This window comes from Crotalus tigris, unplaced genomic scaffold, assembly GCF_016545835.1.
Source record: "Crotalus tigris isolate CLP2741 ecotype Arizona unplaced genomic scaffold, ASM1654583v1 scf7180000020074.1721668, whole genome shotgun sequence".
In the NCBI taxonomy this organism is placed as follows: Eukaryota; Metazoa; Chordata; class Lepidosauria; order Squamata; family Viperidae; genus Crotalus; species Crotalus tigris.
In genome coordinates this window covers 847980-863141 of record NW_024097846.1, presented here as the reverse complement: position 1 = coordinate 863141, position 15162 = coordinate 847980, and the positions used below count along the sequence as shown (strand labels likewise).

Genomic DNA, 15162 nt, shown 5'->3' with positions numbered 1-15162 from the left:
TTCAGTTTATGTCCATTTAATAATTCCAGCAGTGTGTAGCATTACTGGCCCAGGTATTGATGATTTTGATGCTGTATCCACCATTTATTTTTGTTTGTAGCACTTTTCTCAGTCTTTGGATGTATACTTTACTAATCACATTTTTAACATATACATGCTTGATATTATTTAAATGTAAAATGCCCAGATATTATTATCTGTTCAGTACAAGTTACAGCTGACAGTTTCTTTAATTGGTGTTGACCTTCATATGCATCAAGTTCTTCCCAAGAACCAAAGATGTTGTAATGTATTGGTGTGATATATGTGCAGTGTAGTGTGATGTTTTATTGAACTAAACACTAAAGTATTGCTGAAAATTATTTTAGCCTGTGTAAGACGCTAAGAAAAAGACATAGGCATGTCTTGAGCAGAGGTTTGAAGCTGCAGGACATAGCTTGACAAACTCTGAGTTTATTGCTTCTTATATACTTGTTACATACATAGGCTTTACCATTAAATGCTGACATTTTACATTCATAAGTTTAACCATTAGATGCTGACATAAAGTTTCTTCATTGGAAAATTCCTTCATATAAGCAACTATTTTCTAGTAACACATTACATGGTCAAAGACCAGGTAAGAACAAATACAGGTAAATCAAAAGGAGAAAGAACGGACAAAGACAGGAAGAGATAGGAAGGAACTTAAGCATATTATCTGTTTAGGTAGGTGAGGCATTAAGTCAAAAGGGTATAACCTTCTGGCTGCTTCACTGGGACAAAGAGTATCAAAAGGTTATGAGGTTTGTGGGGGGAAAGCACGGCAGTTTGCTGCGCGTGCATTTTTCCCTGCAAGCCTGCTTCTCTTTCCTTCCCCATAGATATTGGCGATTGCATGCCTGGAAAGAGAGTGACAAAATCTGAAAATGACTAACCTTAATGAGTGACTGGCAGACTGACGAGTAGAGGAAAAGGAAAATACTTTACTATTGAGGACTCAGCACGTGCAGCAAATAGTCACAGCAAAAGATGGGCCCTAAAGGGAGTCAGACAAGCAGCAAAAAGCTTGAAAACCTTCTTTGTAAAGTTTTATGCTGCTTGTCTTTAGTACCCAGGTTCTGCCACCACCATTGCTACATAGTACTTTTGTGGAGTATTTTCCTTTTTATAAACAGCCCACAGAAGGAATTTCTTTACTGCCTTCATTTTCTCTCCTTCCACCCATTTTTTTTAATTAAACCCCATTTCCTCTAAGATTAAAAATCAAAGATGAAGATATTAACAAAAATATGAAACTAGAAGATCAAATAGGACTGGTGGAGTAAACTGGTTTTAAGATTGAGAAAACAGTAAAACAGTAAAGGTATTATCATGACAAATATGAATTATATGTTATTTCAAAATAATTGTGTTAAATCATGGAATAAGAAGGAAATGGAGGACATATAAAAAAGCTGAAAACAATTAGATCCAAATAGATGCATTGTTACAGAGGATTTTACAGGTTAATACTTAGTTGAAATATTAAGTATGAGTCATGGTGGTGCAGTGGTTAAAATGCAGTAAAGCACTGTGAAGCGGTATATAAGTCTAAGTGCTAATTCATATTTATGATAAGCAAAATCAATGGGGAAGACAGATTCACTTAACAACCATGGTAGTAATTTAACAACTACAGTGACTCACTTAACAAATGTGGCAGGAAAAAGTCGTAAAATGGGGCAAAACTCACTTAACAAATGTCTCACTTAGCAACATACATTTGGGGCTCAGTTGTGGCTGTAAGTTGAGGACTGCCTGTACTCTTTCTGAGTACTCTTTCTCTCTAACATTACTTTTGAACTTCTCTCCTATCAATTTGAGCTGATGCCCCATCTTCTTGATTTTTGCTTAATGTTGAACATACTGCCTTCTAAAATCTTATTCATAGCTTAATATATTTAAAGGTTTCAATAATGTCATCCATTTCCCTTCTGTCATCTAGGGCTGTACATATTTAGTTCCTCCAATCTCTTGTTATGTTTTGTTCCTCAGATCTTGCACCATTTTTGTTGCCCGTCTCTAGACTTGCTCAATCTTGTATCTTTTTTAAAGTGAGGTCTCCGGAATTGGACACAGTTTTTAGATGTTTAGATGGTTGATTAGAATTGTGTGTGTATATATGTGTATATAAGGCACGTCTTAAATAATTTTTCATGTTTTCTATTTCATTTCTGTTCTGTTCTGTATTTTCATTTTTCTATGTCCTTTTCCCCTTCTCTCTTCTTTTCCTTTCTTTTTTTCCCTTTTGCAGTAACTTTACTATGCTTTTTTCTTGAATGTAGTTCTTACTGCGTCTGTAAATCTTTTAATGAAAACTAAAGAAAGGACAAAGATGAACTTTGTAACCATTAGAATTCAAAATTGATATTGAACAAAGAGTTTTATTCTGTATAGTTTGCATCCACCAAATGATGTGAACCAATTGCTTTAATACCATGCTTGCATTGATTTGAAAAAATTACTACAGTCACAAAGATTATTGTGGAGGCAAATGTATTAACATCAACGATTAAAAACAATGCCTTGAATGACAAGCAGGATTCCTCTGTTTTTGCCTTTAAGATGGTGTCACAACTAAAATGCAAGGTGGTTATAATAATTACACTTATAATAACTACACATTAGGTTGAATTAGCCTGCTCAGGATCACGTGATGCACTCCAGATTTTATTTCTATTAAACTGGACAAAATAAACTTTCTTGCCTCTTCCAGTTCATCCAAATGCTAGCTTATTAATATCCTACTTTCCCCTTTTGTTAACATGAGGCAGGTTATTCCATGCTGATCTTTCTTGCCTCCCCTCTCCCCCAAGTACTATACAGAGTTAGTCAATACTGACCTATTCCCCAGACCCACGAATTGATGCTTCAAAATCAGCTAAGGAACTTCTGTTTGTGGATAGCACCAAGGTGACTCGTGGTTTCTCTTCAAATTGGTCAATTAATGTTCTTGTGAATGTACTTGTGAGTGAAAAAAATGGTATATGGTTTCTCTTGCCCTTTCCTTCTTTGTGTACATGGAACCTTGACGCCAAGAATTCTTTGTTATTAGAGGAAATCTTAGTTTTTCAATTGCCATTCCCCCTCAGAACAACAAATGCAACTTAGCCAGTGAAATGGTAGATAGGAGTATATGAGGCCTGTTGCCCCGGTTACTTGCTTTTGGGGCATATTCCCCTCTGCTATTTTCGTGGCCTTTGACCATGGGGATTTATAAAAACTGGGAGCTGAAGGCCAAGGCTTCTAACAAACACGGTACTGTCCTAAGATCGGCTGTTTTAGGCCACTTGGTTAACAGAAAACACAAACTTTGAATTTGCTTGACCTCATTTAAGTGCAGTTTATTTTGGTTATGAAACAGTGCTTTATTGGAGAATGAAATCCTGTATTCTGAATTTAGGTGGGATTCAAACAAACTTGGTTCATCTTGTTGATTGATACATGCTTATAATAATCAGTGTGCTGCTTGATACAACGCATGGACACTTTAGAATACATTATTGTGGATATGTCTACATTGTTCTGTATCTTGAATTCTCAAGTCTTCCTATCACAAAATTGTTAAGATTATCTATTTCGTATTACCTGCAGGTGGAGATTTACGTTTTCTCTTTATATATTCACCTATGGAACCCGGATCTTAAAAAAGGTAAGATGCTTTATCTTTTGGGCTAAATCAAATTATTTCATGAGTGTTGACAATAACAGCCTTATGAATACTTATAAAGGAATTTTATGATTAGATGGCTTAGACATTGGTACTTGAACATAGATGGTTTTAGTATTTATATTTTATACTGTTTTACTATTCTAAGGGAAATCTAAGCAAGGTTTTACTCATCCGTGTATGATATGCCATATGACTGATGAATGAATGAATGAATAAATGAATGAACGAATGAATTTAATTTTGGGAACATTTGAAAAAGTCACTGTGAGTAGAGTTGGATCAAATAGTACACAGTCTTTTTTTTTTTTTGAAAGAGATTTTATTGTTTTTTTTAATTTTTAAAACAAAGTGCTCAAGGCACACCGTGGTGTTAGGGTAGAAAACATCCAAAAACAAAAACAAAACACATATATATATAGTTCAATCTAGCATTCCCTCTTTTTGCCTTAGATAACATAATTTATTTAAAATAGTCCAATTCTAGCTTAAATTTTTTCAACCTATACCTGTTTTTAAAGCTTTAGAGATTTACACTACCATAATCAAATTAAATTTAAGTACAAACATTATCAATTCGGGTATCCCTTCCAAATATATTCTAATTCCTTAATTTTATCATAAATCTTATTTAGTTCTTCTTCCACTAATATCCCTTAATTAAAATAAAATATTAATCTATTCTATACATATCTAGTCTATCAATCAATGTCTCTTTAAGCTGACAAAAGAACATCAGACCTTAAGTCATCTCGATCCATTAAACAGAATTCAAATTACATCCAATTAATTATCATAAGAAATAACATCCATGTTATCAAACAAACAAATCATCTTATTAGATTAACTTAACATTACATAATAATTTTCTTACAAGTAACCCTATCATCCTAAAAAAGAAAAAAGAACACACTCTTAATCAATTTAATATATATTTCATTAATCACCTCTTTTTCTCTTATTTCTAGCTCACAATCTTAATCCTAAAATCAAGCCATAATTCTAAATTACCTTTAATCCATTATCTAAAAATATCTCCTTTTTAAGCTAAAATATTAATCTATCCTAGAGCTATCTAATCCATCCATCAATCTCTTTAAGATAACATCAAACCTTAAATTATTTCAATTCATTGAACATCAAACAAATAAATCATCTTGTTAGAAATGGTAGTTTTCATATAGATAAGCTTTATATGTCTTCCATTAGTCGCCCCTTTTTCTTACATCTAACTCATAATCTTAATCCTTAAAGCAGTCCATAATTCTAGGTTGCCTTTAATCCATTACATGAAACTTTAACTTTCACTTTTTTTCAGTCTTATTCTAGGTTTCTTCTTATGCCAAGTAGGTTTCCATAGCAGAGCTTCCCTTCCAGCTGATAGGTCTCTCTTTATTGTTTGTAGTATCATTTGAATCAGTGAGAACCATCTTGGCCTCTGCATTGGCCCTCTGCTTCTCTTAATCATAAAGTCTCGTTGCTTTAACATTTCAAATCTCAGTCTTTGTTTTTTCTGATCCTCAGCACCGTAAGTAAATTGCTTGTAAGGCAAAATCAATTTCTCTTTATTCTCAGTTAAATCCTCTTCTTGTATAATCTGTTTTATAGAAGAATCAGGTGCAGTCTGAAAGTCAATTTTGCAGTTTGAAGGAGAGATTCTGGCTCTTAATTCTGTAGTAAGCTCTTTCATTGTAACACATATTTCTTCTTTAGCCTCATAGATCTTTTCAAGAATAAGTTTACAGTTTAAGTGTGAGTGCAACTCCATTTTAAAGAATTGTTCAGCTATGTCAAATTTTCTTTCTCTTAAATAACAGTTTGAATGCCAAAACCATCTCCTCTCCAGTTACAATATTAGCTTTTAACCAATAGATGTCCTCAGTGGGCTAAGAAATCTTTTTTCAAAAGTCATTTTTTTTCCTTTTCCCTTTTTTCTATTTTTTCAGGAAAAGATAGAGGAAGAAGTACTAAAAAAAAAAAAAGATACAACAGCATAGACTGATAGTAGAATTCTTAGGGAAATTTTTTTTCCAGTACCCCAAAACATATATATATACATATACATACATACAATAAATGACTCAATATATATATAGTCTTTAAAGCTTTGTTCTATTCTTTTGTTCGCCTTTCTTCCAAGACATGTAGAAGCTGCCTTTCCAAGCCTGGGAAATAGTTCAAACAGGGCTCTTACAGGCAAAAAAAGCATAAAGAGAGGAACAAAAAAAAAAAGATCTCACCCTGATTCACCACGGTGGGTTTTCAAGCTTAGCTGTTCTTTGACTTGCGGTTTCTAGCGGCTAAGTGATCGGCCATTTTACTGGCCAATCTTCTTCTCCATTGGCCCTCAGAGTTTGGCCCAGGCAGCTGGAGGAGCCGCCGCTCCTCCACAGCCGAGCGAAGCCTCTTCGACGGAGGTCACATCCTCCAGGGTGACTTTAGAGACCCACATAAGGGTCTACCGGTGGAGGGAGGCTAGCTGACAAGGAGACGAGTCTCTTCGTACTACTAGGAGCGCCGCAACCCGGAACCGGAAGTCAAATAGTACACAGTCTTGAGATAGAAGGAAGCATGAGTAAGAAACTCAAAATAATCTTGTCCTGATTTTGCTTAGTATAAAATGAGACAGAGAAAAACTGATAGACTTTAAAAACTTGGTCATACCCTACCAAAATAAAATAGTATTCCTGGAATCCTTGTGCTGCCTGTTTTTTGATCTGCCTGTCTTGAAAGCCTGTCCAAGTATCTCTCTGTCTTATCTTATAATAAACAAAAGCAGGGCAAGATTATTTCTTTCTCACACTTCCTTCTATATCTGCGCAATGCACTATCTTGTACTAATCTGTACTATACAGTGCGTTCAGAAAGTATTCAGACTCCCTTCACTTTTGTCAATTTTGTTATGCTGCAGTCTGATTCTACAGTTGTTGAAATTCTTTTTTCCCCTCATTTATCTGTACTCATAATGACAAAGTGAAAACAGATTTCCCCCCCAAGGTTAGCTCTACATTCTTTTACAATACCATATAGATATGGCTGATTTTGGACAATCATTTTGAGTAAATGACTCAATAATTGCAGATGTTTTCAGTAAAGGTTTTCAAGTAGCCATATCCCATGGAAATACTTTTACAGTTTCCTCTTCTTTCTTTTCTGAAATAAAATATGTATCATTTTCTCAAATTATAAAAAATTGGTCCAATCTAGTGATTCTTTGAATGCAGAACCTTTTTTTTAATACATACATGATACTTTCATTCCTTTTGCCGGCCTTAGTTGGCCTTTAAACCTTTTAAGTTGGTTTAATGCAGTGGTTCTCAACCTTTTTAATGCCGCGACCCCCCAACCGGTTGTAAGTCGAGGACTACTCAACCGGTCATAAGTCGAGGACTACTCAACTGGTGCAGCACCATTTGTAGAATAGACAGCAGGGCAGAGACAGCCTGGACAATTCCTATTGGCTTTTGAAAGCCAATAGAATTAGACTCTATTCAAGAGAGTCTATTCTATTGGCTTTCAAAAGCCAATAGAATAAAAGGGAGTAGCACAGCTAAGGAAAAGGGGAAAAAATGGCGGACTGCGTTGTTTGGCGACCCCCATGAAATGGTCGTTCGACCCCAAATGGGGTCCCGACCCACAGGTTGAGAACCACTGGTTTAATGGATGTTACCTACTGAGTGGCCTGAATTTTGGAAGACTTATCTTAAGACTGACATACCTTTGGAAGACCAACATACTTTGTCAAAAATACATCTAATTTAGATTAGAAATGTGGTATTGAAATGCTGTAAGGCACTGCTAGAGACACTTATGTAAAAATTGGGGAAGATTTTCGAGGGGATCAATATTAGCCTCCTTACATCATCAACATGAAATAAAATGTGTAGAAATTCAAAGACAGAGAGATAATAATAAGCACCAATTCTCTACTTTACTCTTTAAAAAGTAGATAAAAAGCCCTTCCTGAACACACTTCTGTTAATTTATTAGCTTGCTTGGCTATAAGTAAATAAATAAAAGATGGACAGAATTTTTTAAAGTAACAACACCCAGTAGTAAGACCTAAAGACAATGTTTCCTGAACTCTAGGAGATTCCTAATCTGGAGACTGTTGCTATCATGTTTGCATGAAGTCATTAGCTAAAAAAACATTTTTTCTTTAACAATATGATTCAGAATTTTTAGATTGGCTATAAATATAGATTGGTTGATTGGTTCATTTTTAAACTATTTTTATATATGCAAAAGATTGTACCATTTTGCTCTGTGAAGTATGATTTCAACTTGAACTTCTCAATCTTACATTGGTTGTGTTCTTTCAAAGAAGTAACTGCATTTCTTTACGTGCTCCAACTTAATATGACTAATTTAATATTTGTACTTGTTTAGTATATTATATACATTTCAGGAACCCCTAGTTTTTTCATATATGGCCAGTCAAATGTATTTTAAGAGAGCTCAGCATCTCTCTTTAAATTGTTTTATTTGCTTTTTCATTTTGATTTATGTAATTGAATTTTCCCATGAAAATCCCCAGGTACCCCCTGTAACTTTGCAATATTTTATAACTTGCAATTAATGTTGCAAAATATTCCTTTTTTCTTAAACATATCTTTATTCAAAGTAGGATTTAGGGACCATGTCAGATTAGATAGATAAGTAGATAAGAATTATGACACTAAGCATTTATACATCTTTCTAAACAATCCCCAAAATATAATGGTAAATGCAAAGGCAGATTTCACTACAGATTTTCTGGAGTGAAAAAAAGTGTTCTATTCTTTGTAAAAAGATGTTGTTATAATTAACCTACCCTTCATTACTCGGAATAGTTCGATATTTTTCAAAAGACCAGCCATCTAGTGTTGGGATAAAAAAGGGAAGATGTATAACAACTGACTGACTTTGAGCCTTACAAATAGTGGCAATAGGGAAAGTATATAGCAGAAAAATCTTACGTTGTTCTGTATTCCCGCTGCCTATGCTGATCTTGGAGTGCTGGCTGTCAGAAACCAAGTCCACTATTCATTCAAACATCTAGGAGAAGATGCAAGAGAAAGGTAGTCATAAGATGGAATCTGAAATGTTCATAAGGAGAGTTTCCATCAGATCAGATTATTTACCCATATAGTCCAGTATAGAAACAGTTTTCCAAAGTCTCAGATAACATTTTCAATCTGGAATCTTTTCCATGCAAAATACATGTTTTAGGGGGGCTTCCATAGAAAAGTGCAGTAGTTTATTGTATCGATCTATGGGCAGGCTGTTTTAGAAGCTCTCCCAGAGATTTTAAGGCATACATAGGTACAGACACAGAAGAATATTCTCCATTTAAACTGTTAAATATCAAAACTACATTTTTCAATAAAATTGGTAATTTACTGGCGAAATGAACATAGCGCCAACATAATAAAATCATAACATTCCCAAGTTGTAGATAATTCACTGTATAATTAACTAGAGCACCTGAACTATTGCCAGATATCTGGAAGCTTCCAGAAAAACAAATAATTACAAGTTAATTTACACCCAAGCTACCACAATTAATATTAATTAAAGACTCCAATTCTCATGCAAGGATAAACTTAAAAGTTACCGCAGAGATGAGATAGTGTTAGTAATGATGAAGAATGCCTTCTATAGAATGTAAGCTTCTACTGTGTTTTAAATCTTTTAAAGCTTTGAGGTTTAAATCCTACTTTTTTAAGGAAAAAGAAATAGGATTTCTTTACTTTTCCATAGCAGACTGTATGAGCCCATTTTTCAGTCCTGACTGTTGTAGGTACCTGCACTGTTCTTACAGAACAGTCTTGTCTGGTCCCAGGTTCCCTGTTTCCCATCTTGCCTGCTTCAGTCTTCAGATTAAGAAAGCATCTTTTCTATCTCATTGCAGCTGAGTAGAGACAATTAGTGTCACACACAATTAATTTGTATATTGAAACAAAGATGCATCAAGGAGGACACTCAAGCATTAAAGGGGACAATAAAGTTGGATATTCTTATTCAAGAATTGGCAATCTCACTAGATTTTTTCCCCCAAATTTTAAATAATCTTGAAGACAGCTGGGACCAAAGAAAGAGCTGGCCCAGCCATAAGATTAAAAAGTGTCTGAAAGAAAAATACCTGGACTGTTGACTAAATTTAAGAATTGTTTAGAGAAAAAGAAAAACTTTGGCTTTTGGCTAATCTTTTAGAGGAGAATCTACAGGAAGGACTTAAGATGGCTTAACATACTGTATTACAATTTTTTTTAAAAAAAAGTTCATGTGAGTTGAGGGTGCACCAATGGAGCTATATACACGGGCATGACCTGCCACTCAGGCCTCCCCCCATGCCAGGCTGGGCCGCCAAGCTGTAAAGGTTGGGGACCGCTGGGATACACTATTAGCCTAAGACAATTTAGGAAACAGATTGTACCCTTAGAGTACAATGTCCAAGGAATTTTTTGGGCCATAAAGAAGTCTGAGGATTAAAGAATTGATGCTTTCAAGTTGTGTTGTTGGAGAATACTCTTGAGAGTCCCTTGGACTGCAAGGAGATCAAATCAGTCAATCCTAAAGGAAATAAATCCTGACTGTTCTTCAGGACAGATACAGATACTGAAACTGAAATATTTTGGCCACCAAATGAGAAGAGAGGAGTCATTGGAAAAGGCCCTGGTATTGTGAAAGATAGAAGGCAAAAGGAGAAGAAGAATGTAGAGGACGAGATGATTAGATAATGTCAGTGACATGGTGGGCATGGGTTGGAATGAACTGGAGATAGTGGAAGATGGGCGGGGCTGACATATTAGGGTCAATGGGGTTGCAGAGGATCAGGCATGACTTGACTGAAGAACAACAATTTGATCTTTTTGTTTGTTTGTTGGTCTGGAATTTTTAACTGTTCTTGTACGTTCAAATACAGAACAGCAGCACCGCATTTTGAATTTTTTGGAAAGCCAGTTTGGTCTAATGATTAAGGTAAGGTATTGGGCTAGAAAGCAAAAAACAGTGAGTTCTAAAATTGCATTCTCCATGAAAGCCATCTGAGTGACTCTAGCCAGTTATTCATTCTCTCAGCCCAATCCGCCTCACAGGGTTGTTGTTGTGGGAGAAATAGGAGGAGGAAAGAGTATTAGATATGTTTCCCATTGTGAGTAATTTACAAAAATAATCACAGAGGTGGTAGATGGCAGCAATATAAATTGGATTAATAAATAAATAAAGATAAATTCTTAGAAAAAAATTCTTCTCCCTATTAATTTTCCGAAATAATTCCACGGTGCTCAAAGAGGCCATTTGTGAAATTAGCAAAAATGCTTATTATCTTTTATGGTGAATGGATGCTTGTGGTCTTGGGTTTTTTTTTTTTTTAGCAGCCACTTGAGTTCTGCAATCATTCCCCTCATTCAACTTGGAGATTTTCAGTGATTGCTCTAAATACATTTCAGAAACCCATAACATCAATACATTATTATGTATTGTTATGGTCATGCATTCATGAATATGCCACTGGATGCAAAGAGAAACTTTGTTCATTTCTGAAGAATGAATATAAAGTATAATAGTGTAGAATCAGAATATAAATGTATATTTCCCCGTGAGATTATTTGTTGTTTCTGATGAACATCTGAACTGGTCATGTTAGAATTCCAGGTTGAGTGGTAGAGTGACTTTACATTCATAAATCTTTAGAGACCAGTAGTTTTCTTTTCCTATGTAGACTAGCACTGGTCATAAACCACCAGAACCCAAACTGTAGAGCAATTAGAAAGTCCATTTTAAGTTTATTTTTCATGACCAATTCTGCATTGGACTGCTTTAAAATATAAGGGGTCTATTATCACATCCACCAGACTCTGACACTGCAGTCTCACTCTTGATACATCTGGATGAAAACCCCTTATCTATCAAATAAGACGAGGGAGGGACATGATAGCAGTGTTCCAATATCTCAGGGGCTGCCACAAAGAAGAGGGAGTCAAGCTATTTTCCAAGGCACCTGAAGGCAGGACAAGAAGCAACGGATGGAAACTAATCAAGGAGAAAAGCAACCTAGAACTAAGGAGAAACTTCCTGATAGTTGGAACAATTAACCAGTGGAACAACCTGCCTCCAGAAGCGGTGAATGCTCCAAAACTGGAAGTTTTTAAGAAGAGACTGGATAGCCATTTGTCCGAAATGGTACAGAGTTTCCTGCCTGAGCAGGGGGTTAGACTAGATGACCTCCAAGGTCCCTTCCAACTTTATTATTATTATAAGACTGTAATCCTCAAGAGCAGGATTATTCAGTTGAGTCTTTGATGATAAAACAATGTTTTGTTAAAGCAGGACCAAGTGACTTAAAGGATTTGGGGTGGAATACAGACTGTGGACCTCTGTTTTGTGACCCCAGAGCTGCCTGAAAGCGCAGTTACCAAAAAGTAGCAGTAGACTTTCTTTTTAAAAAATTAGAAATTATAGATGAAAAGATGAAAACTAAAAAAAAAAAAACCAAAAGAATAAAAAGGAAAAAGGAAAAGTACAGGAAGAAAAAAACGGAAAGATAGAAAAAAAAGAAACAAGAATATATAAAGTAATTACTTCCCCTTTCATCAGAAGTATAAACAATTTTAGTAACTTATCATCTTATTTTAAAATACAACAAATGATCTCTTCCTCCATATCCCATCTCTTACTTATAAAGAAATCCCCTTAAAGCCTTGTCATTCCATTCCTCACCAGCAAAAGTCCATTAAGGATTACCAGAGTTAATAACACATCTATTTTAACCTTGATCAAATAAAACAATTTTATATTCCTTCCTTTTACTTTTAACAATTTTGATCTTTAGTCCCTTCAAATAAGGTCCGAGAACTTGATTTCATTTCATGTTTTCCTTATTCCTTCTCAGAAAATTCTTCAAAGCTTTAACAAGTCTCTTTTGCAAATCTAATATAGGAAAGTTATCCATGCCACTCTCTTGGTTTGTTATTTGTATATTTCTTTTAATTACTTAAACAGTTTCTTTTAATTTTTTAAAATCCCATTTTATATTTTTATAAATAACTTCCTACTTCTATTTAGAGGTTTTTGTAGAATCTCAGTAGCTGCAGTCTCTTTTAGCGTGAAGAAAGTTTAAAAGTTTCCAAAAGATACAGATAAATTACAGCGGAAATGTACATTATGTTTGAGAAATGGGAGACTAAAAATGAGCAAAAACAAGCAAAACTGTGGCTCCAAATAAACCCCTTCATAAGAAATTATTATAACAGTTTAAAAACAATTTTATCATTACGGTTGATCATCCAATCATCCAGATGTTTAGATTGGCATTTTGGTCCACCTAATGAGTCCTTCCCAAAGACCTGGGATAGGCAGATGTTTAATAATATTACAGATATCATTGTAAGTTGTTCCAAATAAAAAAACTGTTTTTTGCAATTTAGTGATGATTTTGTCAATGCCGATGGTGCTCAAGTGGTCCTCTAGATGTTTTGGTATTCACCCAGGGCGCCTATTACTATTGGTGCTATTTTTGCTTCTTTTGCTATAGTCATTCTACTACTATTTGCAGATCTTTGTATTTTGTGGTTTTCTCCAGTTCTTTTTTTCGATTTTTTACAATGATACTTTGTGGTCTTCTCCAATTATTTTTCTTTTATTCTACTATCCCCTAGTATTGCCACATCAGTTAACCACATTTTCTTTTCAACCACAGTTAAATCTGAAGTGTTATGAGCCAAGACTTTATCAGTTTCTATTTGGAAGTCCCACAATATTGCTCATTCTTCATTATTGACACATAATAAACTAGACATACCCAATTCCAGCAATCGTTCCTTATATGCTTTAGCCTCCAGTCCCCTAATCATCTTTGTTGCTCTTCTCTGTACTCTTTCTAGAGTCTCAACATCTTTTTTTACATCACGGTGACCAAAACTGGATGCAGTATTCCAAGTGTGGCCTTACCAAGGCATTGTAAAGTGGTATTAAACTTCACGTGATCTTGATTCTATCTCTCTGTTAATGCAGCCTAGCACTGTGTTGGTCTTTTTGGCAGCTGCAGCACTCTGCTGACTCATATTTAAATGATTGTCCACTAGGACTCCGAGGTCCCTCTCACAGTTACTACTATTGAGCAAGGTACCCCATATTCTATACCTGTACATTTGGTTTTTCTTGCCTAAATGTAGGACCTTGCTTTTTTCACAATTGAATTTCATTTTGTTAGATAGTGCCCAGTGTTCAAGTCTGTCCAGATCCTTCTGTATCTTAAGCCTGTCTTCTGGAGTGTTGGCTATTCCTGCCAGCTTGGTGTCATCTGCAAATTTGATGAGTTCCCCATCTATCCCCTCATCCAAATCGTTGATGAAGATGTTGAAGAGCACTGGGCCCAGAACAGAGCCCTGGGGCACCACACTACACACTTCCTTCCATGAAGATGCGGTTCCATTGAGGACCACATGCTGAGTATGGTCGGTCAGCCAGCTACGGATCCATCTGGTGGTGATGCTGTCTACCCCACATTTTTCTATCTTATCAAGTAGTAGGTTGTGATTTACTTTATCAAATGTCTTACCTAAGTCCAAGTAAATTATATTCACAGCTTTCCTCTGATCCACTAATTTTGTCACTTGGTCAAAGAATGCAATAAGATTTGTCTGACATGATCTGTTTTTGACAAACCCATGTTGGCTTTTAGTAATGACTTTGTTTGACTCTAGGTGTTCGCTGATTCGTTGTTTATCTTTTCCAGAATCTTCCCAGGTATTGAGGTCAGGCTGATAGGTCTGTAATTTCCTGGGTCCATTTTTTTTCTCCTTTTTTGAAGATGAGAACTACATCAGTTCTTTTCAGTCCTCCGGTAGTTCCCCAGTGCTCCAGGATCTTTGAAAAATATAGTTCAGTGATTCTGAGATCACTTCTGCCAGTTCCTTGAGAACCTTGGGGTGTAATCCATCTGGTCCTGGCGATTTAAACTCGTCTAGACTGGACAGGTGCTCACTTACCATTTTCTTGCCTATGTTAACTTGTGTTTCTATTGTGTTTTTATTGCACTATTTTTGATAGGTTGGTCTGTTTTTTCCCTGTGTGTAAAGACAGATGCAAAAAATGAGTTAAATAGTTCTGCTTTCTCCCTGTTGCTTGTCACCTTCTTGCCACTTTCACCCACTAATGGACCAACCATTTCCTTCACTTTTTTCTTGTTTTTTATATGTTGAAAGAAGCTTTTTTTGTTATTTTTGACTTTGGTCGCAAGCCTTAGTTCATTTTGAGCCTTAGCTTTCCTCACTTCATCTTTGCAGGCTCGGGCTATTTGCTGATATTCTGACTTAGTTATGTGCCCCTCTTTCCACTTTCTATACTTGTCCCTTTTATCTTTCAATTTGTCAGAGAGTTCTTTATGCAGCCATGCTGGTTTCTTTTGAGAGCTGTTATTTTTCCTCTTTGTTGGTATTGTGCTAGACTGGGCTTTTATTATCTCATTTTTCAAAATTTCCCAAGCT

General features: G+C 35.5%; 1 protein-coding gene and 1 long non-coding RNA gene across 5 annotated transcripts in view; one reads left to right on the top strand and one right to left on the bottom strand.

Moving 5' to 3' along the window:
• The window catches only part of CERS6 (ceramide synthase 6), a 119478-nt gene that overhangs the window by 65541 nt on the left and 38775 nt on the right, over positions 1 to 15162 (top strand). For all 3 annotated transcript variants that reach the window (XM_039365444.1, XM_039365447.1, XM_039365445.1), the window contains exon 4: positions 3616 to 3673. In XM_039365444.1, coding sequence (XP_039221378.1) covers positions 3616 to 3673 — 58 coding nt within the window. The remainder of the gene's footprint in view (positions 1 to 3615; positions 3674 to 15162) is intronic.
• LOC120318132 overlaps positions 1 to 15162 on the bottom strand; it is a 35451-nt gene that overhangs the window by 9634 nt on the left and 10655 nt on the right. For both annotated transcript variants that reach the window (XR_005559419.1, XR_005559420.1), the window contains one exon: positions 8650 to 8728. This is a non-coding gene — a long non-coding RNA (uncharacterized LOC120318132). The remainder of the gene's footprint in view (positions 1 to 8649; positions 8729 to 15162) is intronic.